At 35.2% G+C, this 10,876-nt stretch overlaps 1 protein-coding gene across 2 annotated transcripts; it reads right to left on the bottom strand.

Annotated features, from left to right (window-relative positions):
- Positions 1 to 808: 808 nt before the first annotated feature.
- Positions 809 to 10,661, bottom strand: LOC113774866 (histidine--tRNA ligase, chloroplastic/mitochondrial). 2 transcript variants are annotated; one of them, XM_027319513.1, is made up of 11 exons: positions 10,286 to 10,661; positions 9,721 to 9,816; positions 9,152 to 9,240; positions 8,829 to 8,958; positions 7,499 to 7,591; positions 5,971 to 6,045; positions 5,344 to 5,461; positions 4,121 to 4,263; positions 3,153 to 3,281; positions 1,421 to 1,584; positions 809 to 1,187 (listed from the first exon to the last, which is right to left on the bottom strand). In XM_027319513.1, exons 1-11 carry the CDS (start codon positions 10,625 to 10,627, stop codon positions 1,049 to 1,051), a joined length of 1,518 nt encoding a protein of 505 aa, XP_027175314.1. In that variant the 5' UTR covers positions 10,628 to 10,661; the 3' UTR covers positions 809 to 1,048. The 2 variants fall into 2 exon arrangements, with proteins under 2 accessions (XP_027175314.1, XP_027175315.1); XM_027319514.1 differs by lacking the exon at positions 9,721 to 9,816.
- Between the last annotated feature and the right edge of the window lie 215 nt (positions 10,662 to 10,876).

The following is a 10,876-nucleotide window of genomic DNA, read 5'->3' as shown; positions in this document are numbered from 1 at the left end:
AGAGAGGGAAGCACATCAAAACAATTCAAGTAAAAACACCAGACCAACTTCCCATAGTCATTCAAGATTTTATTAAAGGATCATAAAGGATTAGTTTTGATAGCCATGGCACTGAGGCAGCGTGAAGCAGAAAACTCTTAACAGAACTGGCATAATATTTAGAAGACAGCATGGAGCAGTAGCCAAACAAACCTAGCACAATGCTTATGAATTATTGGAAGAGAAGTGAACAACAAAGCCATGAGGAAATGCAAATCGAGGTTTTGCATGCTGATAAAAGGGTGTTTTTCATGTATTCAAGTGGCAGATTCAATAGTTGGTATCAGGAGCTTGCATGGAAAAAGATCACTCCTTTTAGTCATCTATAGAAAAAAGTAGTTCTTTATACACATAAGCATACGAAACACTCCTCCAGCACAATGAATGGGACAACAAAACTGAAAACATGATTTACTGTCGCATTTAGCAAAAGAGTAATTTCATCACGAATATAATCAAATAGAAATCATCATCTACTATTTGTCAATTTGCCCTGGAGCAGAATACCCAAAGTATCAGAGAATTTTTCAGTCCTATAAAATAAAAAAGAAGCTTCAAGTGAAGTTTCCTGGCGTTTAGAATTTATTGCTTCACTATACCATGTTGCCACACTTAGAAGCACATCATCATCATAATATGCTGTCAGGGTTTGAACACTCAAGAACTTTTCCTACTCTAAAAGTTGACTCTACGATGATTGTAAATGCATTAGAAGCGAAGGAATTTTGTTATACAAGCATATAAACATCTCTATATAGAACACAAACTCTAACAGAACAACTAACCACGTTAATAAAGCTTAAGATGAATGATCATTATGCTGGTAATTACCATAAGTACCATTACAATTTTCTCCAATTAAAGTGTAACAGGGTAATTCTGATGGATGTATCACCTGTCGTAGTTTTTCTTAAGAAAATACCTAAAGAATATTATAACCATACTCACAAAAAACATATGTACTAGAGGCTACAAAACTCCTTTGGTTGATTAGCTACAGCCACACTTGCTATTCTAGTTCATCAACTTTTACCTCATACTGTTCCCCGGATGTAAGAATTTTTACACCAACCATACCTTTCTGCCACTCAGCACTTCCCACCAAGATCAGCCTCTGTGCATTTATCCGTGCTGCCCGTTTGAACACCCTGTGAAAACAGAAATTCTGCATGGTTAGTATGTCCAAACATATAAAAAATATTAACTAAAGCTGTAAAAATCTATCAGGGAAGGAAGATCAAATAATCATAATAAAAAATTTTACTTTGTAGGAAAATTTTCTTCCTCCTACAAGCAAAATTTTTTTCTTTAGCCAACAGCAAAATATTAATAAATTAGCTATGACTTCTGCAAGAAGCTTAAACCAACTATCATTTCGTACCATTTCAGAGGTTTATTCTCCAAAACCAAATCAACACTTTGGCCTTTTTGCCTGAGAATACTAGCAACTGCAGCAGCTGCGCCTCGAAGATCCTGATCAAGTGAGCAGACAATGTTCTCCACTTGGGGGCTTAATTCTGGCAGAAGTCCTTTCTCCTTGAGCAGCTAAATGACAAATACAATTGTACATGAAAAAGTCAAGCCAAGATCTTCTAGGATGGTTCAGAATAACAGCTAATTTGAAACAGGTAAACGCTACCATGCATGCGTTTGCAGTATAATCCAGAAAACATCCCAAAAAGTTTATCCAACAAAAAAACTTGAGACAGAAGCTACCCAGTTCTCCACAGCAAAAATGTTATCCATTCATGATTGTAGATCGCCTCCAGAATTAAATTCTCAAAAGAACATTAGATTTTGATAGTACACTTAGTTTCAACTCATGGACTATACCCTTCAATTACCATTAGAAATCATGTCAACCATGTTTCAATGGAATGCCAAGCATGTTTTATGAGATTCCTTTTTTTTTTCTTTTGAACTTCGCTGAATGTTGGTTGATCCTATAGCAGCTAAACAATGGCGTCAAATTAGATAAACTAGACAGGCATCAAAAACATAATGATTGTATGAGTTACAAAAAAAGATCAAGAAAGTACAAAATGCCAAACAAATAGCTAGGTCACCCCAACTTAAGAAGAATAATATAATGTTAGGAACTCCCAACTTCTATGATAAAACTCGATCTTTAAGATGAGTATGTAGGCAGCTAATGTTTCAGACAAGTACTGTTTTCATTCCTAAGAATCTTCTTTTATTTTTATTTTTTATGTATTTATTTAATTTTTTTGGTGGATGTAAAACATTAGTAAACAATCAAGAAGGAAATTTAGAAGACAGTGCCCAAAGGAGAATTATAGTCTGAAATCTTCTCATGTAAACTCTCCTGTTAGTCAACATAAATTTAGGGTAGACTAAAATGTATACTTTTCTCATACTGGACATTCTCCATTACCTAATGCAGGCAAAAGAGGCTGTTCGAAGAGTAAAATTGAATGATAATTATTTCAATCTTACTTTAGAATAATAAATAATTACTTTTCATCGTATTGAGAATTTAGTTATGTTTGAAAAGAGTTAAATTAATTCTGATTAAAGTTTGTTTGCTTTGGTCGTTTCAGTAGATAATGTTTCAATTCCTGTCACAATAAGACATTGGATTTTATACAAGTTTGAGTCTTTAAATAGATATGCAATCTCTTTATATAACTTAGAGTTCATTAATGGTTTTTGACTTTCTGCATTTTCCTAAGCACTTGCAAAATAAATGTCCTCTCTCTTATCTTTTTCCCACGCATCTCTCACCTCTCTAAAGGTTTTTTCTTCTCTCTTTTCCCTTATCACCTTTCTGCCAAGTATCATCACACCACCCTGTTCTTGAAAGCGAGGTGACATAATTTGTTTAACACCTAGGGTAGATTACCTTTTTCTCCATGTTGTTGAGGCTGGGAGACAAATGTCCCCTTATGGTTTGAAATAGAAAACCGCGTTCCATCCCTCCACTAAAATTTGAATTTACATGTAAACTTCTATTTTCTGGCAATGATTATTATAATCATAAAAAACACAAGAGGCGGAATAATCAATTCTTACTGCAGAAGATGCTTACCACCAATGCCCAAACTACAAAGTAGAGCTAATCTCTCATAAAGGGAAGAGGAAATTTCACTCACTTCTACTATTACGGCATCCCCAAAGCCAAAGCCACAAGCTGGAATGTCATCACCTCCAAATGTAGAAAGCAAGTGGTCATACCGACCACCCCCACAAATGGCTCGCAGCTTCCCTTCCCGGTCAAACCCCTGTAGACAACTATCATTAAGTCTGTGACAACAAAGATGTACATATTCTGCAACTATCAATTAACTTTAAGCAGCTGTACTTGATTGCATAAGTTATACAAATGTATGCAGGTCACATACACTTTCCCCAACAATTTAGCATTCGGACAATAATTGTGACGACCTGTTATGCTTACAAGCAGATCAGCATGTGCATCCCTTAATGGATACATTTAAAATATGGATCTAAATGGTTCTTCAAATCCATGTACTTGGCTTAAGTGCCTTGGCATATAGCGTCAATGCCCTATTTCAGAGGACTTTTACAAGAATAAGACGGAATCCAAAACAAATTAATGGGTGAAAAAAAAAAAGAAAGATAAATAAGGTTTGGAATGATACAGCTGAGAGACGTGATAAAATCCAAAAGTGCTTCTTACCCAGTCATGAGGCAATAAAATGATCAATTTAAATTTAGTTAAAACAGCATGACGTAGTAATTTGTTTTTAGCTAAAGTAGCTGCAAAAGCTGCATAGCCCAGTCTCTAAACTTCCATTGAAAGAACAAATATTAAACTTTGTTTTTTCAAGTAGCATAAAATTTGACTGAATCACCAAAATATTACTTTCCAGACTTCAAATCACAGAGGCCACTGAAGGAAACCCCAATCTGGCAAGAACAACCTATTTGCTAGAGATACTACATTGTGCTATATACCCTGATAAGCACTCAATATCCCACATGAAACATGAGGATAGCAGATAAGCAAACACTCTGAAGTAGTAAATTTTCATAATGTTAAAAAAAAAAAGGAAAAACTTGTTCAGAGAAAAATGAGATCAATTTTAAAAAACCTGACCTCAAACACTATCCCAGTATAATAGGCTATACCGCGGACAACAGACGCATCAAACTGAATCCAGTCAGCATAACCATACTTTTCAGCAAGTGAAAATAATTGCTTCAAATCCACAAGAGCTTCCCCCACTGTGCCAAGTTTCTCTACAGAAATGGAATAGAATATTTAGAAGGAAAAATAGTACTGGCAAAAGCTACAAAATTAAAATTACCATGATGATGGTACTTATCTAAAAGAAAACTGCACACTACTAATTATGGCAGCAGAAACAAATGTAGATCTAATCATCATCCACATATTTGTATCATTATATTATTGCTAGCTCAGTTATTTTTCCCCACCCATCTCTCCAAATGCAAAATTGTTAGCTCCATTAACTCAGTAGATGTCCAATATAAAATTCAACAAATGTTCAATGAAATTCCAACTCTAGTCCTCAGGACAATCCTAGAGTATAAGCTGCAGATAAAAATTTTCCTTGTTTCCTTCTTAAATTTCTTAACACCAATGTCACCATTCTAAGTAGCCTGACACTTTCGATAAATTCTAGTTAAGTTACACCCAGAGCCTGATTCACTCCATCAAATAAATGGTAAGAAAACCTTAAAATCAGAAGTCCCACATGTAATAGCTCAATTTCAACTGCAGAGCATCTACATCTTTAGACAAGTTCATAGTTAATGTAGCAATGGTAAACTTGTTTGTAGTAACACAAAGGTGCAAATGGTTCAATTGCATCTCCACAAGTTCTGTAACACTTAAAATTTCCAAGTCCCTAAGTGCACCCTGCAATATTTGAATAAACTCCCAAATTTTAGGGAATTTTTCTTATGATACCAGTTTTCAAGCTTTTTATTGAAGAGAGCAAATTTGAAGCTTCATAGCCTAGAGATTGGCACAAGTGTGAATATGATTTATACTACCACATATCCGCATTTATGATTTATACTACCACATACCCACATTACTTATGTTCAACATCAACAATCAATGCCGCAAGTGCAATAAGAGTGAAAAAGGAAAAGAGTTATTGTTTAGGGCTGGCATGAAATACTAATCCCTTAATTTAAAAGCCAGGGGCTCAAAGGCTGACGGGGTAAACAGAGGATAAAATTTACTATTTATTCTCAATAGAAAGCCTTATTAATCAAAGTTTAGGGTATCCAGCCTCAAATCCATGATTTTGCACACGATAAAAATCAAAATGTTAAAAGTGACCAAACCTTCCAACTTTTCCAAAGACTTGACAGAAAGAACTTGCAGCAGCTCCTCAATAACCTCCTCTGATAACTCAGCAGATCTCAACTCTTTCTTAATATCATCTATTGGAATCTTTTCCATCTGTTTCAAGCCAAATATTACTAAAGATGCAAATCTCCAGCCAAACTTACATAGATGCATAAACATAGACAGGAAATAAAGATGTAAATTTATCAAGTAAACGGTACAGATTAACAATCTAATCTGAAATAGAAAACTCTTTCTATCCAAGCTTTCCCCATCCACAAGCCCCGAACAATTTTTCCAGCCTTCTTAACCTGACCGTACACAACTTTTCTAGACCCTCCATTAACTGATAAGAACACCCAGAATAGAACCTCCATTTTCAACATAAAGAGGAAATAAGCATTTAGTTACCTAATGGTCAGACCAGTTGAAACCCAGATCCACTATCAGAAGTAAAAGAAAAGGTTTGATTACATGAATACACTGACTACCTATCATGCTGAAAGAATCCAGCTTGTTAGAAGCTATAAAAACTAAAGGGGAGCAGAAAAGTATCACCAGTCATTCCATCAGAAAGTTGGAAGAGGAGAAATTGCATGGTAACAGATACAGCATTGTCTGACCTTGTCTATAATGACACAAACTCTACCAAATAAATGATCAGGTACGGAATATCCTCTTAATACTTCTTGTAAAACCTGCAAGAAAATTCAGCAATATTAGTGCCACAGAACGGCACACATAGGCATCAATATCTGCCAGTTCGCTAAAGAAACAAGAAAGACTTCAAATAAGATGCAAAAAATACCATGCTTATCACCATTCCAACAAGAAATACCAGATCAGGTAATATGCATCTCAATCTTATCCAGCATCACTAAATAATCACTGAACTGTGGTGCCATACAACACCTTGTGAGTACGTAGAGACAGACAGCTAACTGAAGCAGATATGTTTTTTCTCTCATGTCTAATAAAATTAGAGTCAAATGTTATGCTTAAGTACTCCAAAACTCAGTGGAAAATCAAAGCTTTTGCATAGATTTCAAAAGATCAGGAGATGAACCAGGAACCTCTATTTCTTCTTCAGATTCCTATAGAAGCACTAAACAATCAAAACTCAAACTTTGGCCCAAAAAAGGAAAAAAAAAAAAGATCAGTATACATATTACATCTGTCTATAATGAACAGTGTTCTGCAGGAATTAACACATAATATCAATCAAGGCTGTATCGAACTAGTTAGAAAAATGCAGGAATCGGGCCATAGATTGCAGATAGATTTGTATAGCTCAATAATTAGTAAATTACAATGCATAAAAAATGTAAAATGTTTAAGAAGATAGAGATGTATACGACAAATAAAAAATCTCCTTCCCTGTGCTTCAGCTTATTTTCTGCTCTCTCTCTCTCTCTCCAATCAAATATTTCTTCTAATACTCTATTTGTAGGAATCAACAGCTTCGCAGGAAATAAAGTGTCACAAAATTACACCAAAAAAGAAACTACCAAATGAGGCCTTCAACACAGTCACTAACTTCATCCAAATTGCAATAATATTAATACAAAATAAAATGTCAAATCGCCTCAGAAGGTAATAATTGGAAAAACAATCACTACAGGATAGTAATTACAAAATTTTCATGATAGCAGGAAGCATACGCCAAAAGCAGACGCCAAAGTTCGTACAAATTATTTACACAAATTTAGTTACTTGCATCTTAAACATATTTTTCAATCGCCTTTTTATCTCACATACATCACATCAAAAAAGTGCTACAGTATTTTTTAAAAAAAATTATCCCAAATGACCTCCTATGCAAACACACTCATTTCACTTGAATTTAACTACGTCCAATGAAATTCATTTGTGAAATAATGAAACTGAAAGGGCAGATTAAATTGCTATTCAAGAAATACATCTCCACTGGGATTGCATTTTTTAGAAGTATATTAAGAAAAAAATGTAGAACTTTTTGGGATGTGATGTATGTGAGATAAAAAGGTAGAGAATATAAAAGATGGTTGAAAAATGTGTTTAGAGAATATTCAAATGAACTTTTCCAAATAATGGACTATGAATATGGAGCTATTCTCCAGTAAGTACAACCTGCAAAGCTTAGAGGAAGCAAGACCTACAGAGCTCACTCACCTTTCTACTGGAAACCTTGAACCCAACATCAGATGCGGTGATACCAATGCGCTTGAAAAAGGTGACAATTGATGAAATCAGCTCAGCCTCAGCCTATAACAACCAATAAAGAGAATTAAGCTCTTATAAAAGATTAGGTCGCTGTCCAAAAACTCCTTAAGCTGCATTTACTTGGTACACATATGAAACATGGTGAGGCCTAGAATAGTGGTCACAGTTCTTCTATCCAAGTTACTGGTTGTAAACAGCCCTACTCATATAAGTGATTAAATAATCCCCAACTAGTCCAAAAAGCAATCTTCTTGATAGACATGGAGAAACTGTAATAACAAACTTTTCAAAGGAATTGGAAAGCTACTAGTCCAAGATGTTAGCTGGAAATCTCTAGGTAAAATTCAAGGGCAAGAGAAATCATGTTAATTGCGTATTCAATTCTGTCTCAAGCAATGACTCCTTCCCCTTGTGCAATTTAATTGGAATGTGCTTTCTGAGTTAAGTGTCATCATTTACTCTCCTAGGGTATTTCCTTTGTTGTTCTGGGAGCAAATAAATGCAGAAGAAAAACTAACAGTCCACCAGATTCACAATTGAACAACTTCTCAAACTGACAGGCTTAAAAAATTCACTTGGTGGAAGCCACTTCACGACTAAAAATATTATTCCTGATAAACCGTCCAAAACAGCATCTTCGATTTAATGTTGCACTTGAGAAAATCGAACTGTCACTCACTTGGATAAAATAACAATAGACAATCATCAAATTAGCATTTCTTTGTCTTCAAGTTACTGAATTCGGAAAAAAAATCACAACAGTGACAAACAAAAAATAGAAGTGATTACAAAAAAGCCCTAAGAGAAGAACTAAGAAAGGGCCCCAACATGGAGATTCATCGCAGCTTATTCAAAACCACCATAAATATCTAGGTTGATTTCTCAATGGAGTAACTAGCATTCCCTAAATGAAATATCATCACATCATTAAAATTAAAAGGTACAATGAAGTCTAAAATTTTGACTAAAGAATCTCATTAGTCATGACTATGATGGATACAACAGAGATTCAGTCTGGTAAGTTTTCTAAACAATCAGTCTGCAGTACTGCAGAAGCAACAAAACAAACTAGTGAGGCAGAAAAAAGAACTCTCTCAACTAACTATTAGATTTTCATTTAATAATCAATAACCCATAAGCCTAAATGCATCAAGAGATGAAAGAATAACACTCTTTCATCAAATGTAAAGAAAATAATGAATTCCTAAATACAAAAATTTCAATAAAATGATATCTCAGTCACAATTGAGAACAAGAAAAGCAGAGTCAGTTGATATACTGTAACATCAGGAACGCCAATAATATCCATATTCCACTGGTAGTGCTCACGACGCCGGCCCCTGGTCATTCTCTCATAACGCCAGCACTGTCCAACAGCAAACCATTTTAGCGGAAGTGGCACAGATTTTCTGGACAGAAAAAAACATGGAGATCAAAATCTGGCATCTGTACCTGGATACAAATCATCAACGAAGCATAAATAAACAATAGATGACATAAATGCATTTTAAAAGAATTCCTGAGTCAACAAGGCCAAGAAAGTTTACATAATTACAATATCCTGTATAATATTTAAATCAACAGAAAGCAGAATTCAAGTACCCTTTCTGTATCACAAGCCTTGCCAAGGAAGGAGTAAGTTCAGGCCTCAATGCAACTCGACGGTTTCCCCGATCCTCAAAGCAGTAAAGCTGAGTGCACAAATGAAAACAAATTTGAATTAATCTCCCCTCATATAATTGAGATATAATAAATATCCGAGTCTTTTCAAATTTCATCCAGCTTACAATTCTTTCCTTCATACTTCTTTACTAAAAAAAAAAATACTCTTTCACTTTGGGTCAGAGCAAAGCAGAACCATGATTGTGCTCAGAATGACTAAGGCATAAGCAGACACAAAGGGATAAATGCACTTACAAAAATTGCGCCCCAAATTAATGGTCTAGGGAGGGTAAAATATATGCAATGCAATTTTAAACAGTATTCATCGCTGCGTAGCAAATATTACATGTCTTTCGTCCATATCTTACATTTTGGCTTGTTTTTCCACATATTATATCAACCATCCGTGTAACCATGCTTTAAGAAAATCAATGAAACATCCATATTAAATATTAAAAGAGAAATTAAAAAATCATACAAAAACAACAATAAGAACCTCAAAGACAAACCTGCTCTCTAATTTCCTCCCCTGCTTTCCTGATGAATAAAGCCTCTGACTCTAGCACTGGAAAATCAACCTCTTCAAACCCATATAATTGTGAAACCTAATCTTAAACCCAAAAAAAAAAAAAAAACTACCAATTAAAAACATATAAAAACATCAAATACATGCCTGCCAAGATGAAGCAAAGAGAATTAGTACAGAATTTACACATTATTTATAACCTCTATTCCTCAGTAGTCCCAAATATTATTCATCGTAGCGACTCCGGCACGTCGGACTACTTCACCACCAAAGTTCGATTCCACAAAACATGAAAGTTCGGACAAAGTAATATCTTCTCCTAGAGTGTAGCTACCGTACCATATCGGATTATGCAACAAAACTAGTATACAGCAAAAAAGTTCCTATATTTAGTTGAAAGTGTCTATAATTTAAAGTCAAATTAGAGTCATTTTCCAGTTAATTTCCGCCCACAAAACATGCATTATCAAACGTCAATTATTGAATAATTTTGCACACATTTCTTCGCAATACAAAAAACTTTTAATTTCTTAGCAAAAGTTAAATACCTCTTTGAAGTTGTTAAAGAGCCAATTGCGAAGCCGCATGTCTTCAGGGGGGAAATCGCGGGTACCTTTGGGAGGATTAATGTCGATTTTCTGAGCTATGTCCGGTTGAACAGGAGGAGAAGAGATTGAACCGGACCGGCCAGTTCGGGCATTGTCAGTGGAGAGTGGCTGAGTCTGTGCAGAAGATGAAGTAGAGTGAGCTCTCAATGCGGGAGCTCGAATAGATGAGGAGAGTAGAGACAGAAGAGTTTGGGGGAGGAGAGCGGTGGCGAACCGCCGTGAACGGAGGTGGTGGTGGTGGTGGAGGAGGATAAGGAGGGAAGGGTTTGCAATAGCCGGCATAGTTTTAATTACGTATCAACGGTAACCGGGCAATGTTTTATGAAGTTAAAAAGATGGGGAAAATGCACTTTTCATCCCCATTGTTTGGGGTTGTACCAATTTGGACTCTATTATTTCAGTGAAAACATATACTTTCTCTCTTAAGTTTTGACCAATTGGAACAATTGACATTTAATCACCTAATTTGAGCTAAAATTGAGGATGTTTAATCACTTAATCTTGGATGGAATAAAATGCGTGAGAAGTACG

Source organism: Coffea eugenioides, chromosome 6 (genome assembly GCF_003713205.1).
Source record: "Coffea eugenioides isolate CCC68of chromosome 6, Ceug_1.0, whole genome shotgun sequence".
NCBI classification, from domain to species: Eukaryota; Viridiplantae; Streptophyta; class Magnoliopsida; order Gentianales; family Rubiaceae; genus Coffea; species Coffea eugenioides.
The sequence above is the reverse complement of the archived record's forward strand: the minus strand, read 5'-3'. Positions and strand labels throughout refer to the sequence as shown.

Bases quoted from the DNA above. Each gene is read 5' to 3' on its own strand.
- LOC113774866 (XM_027319513.1), bottom strand. From the start codon at position 10,627: ATGCCGGCTATTGCAAACCCTTCCCTCCTTATCCTCCTCCACCACCAC. The intron at 9,817-10,285 runs GTATTTAACTTT...GTTTAAGATTAG, and splicing joins TCTTTAACAACTTCAAAGAG to GTTTCACAATTATATGGGTT. The intron at 5,462-5,970 runs GTCAGACAATGC...GGCTTGAAACAG, and splicing joins TTTGTGTCATTATAGACAAG to ATGGAAAAGATTCCAATAGA.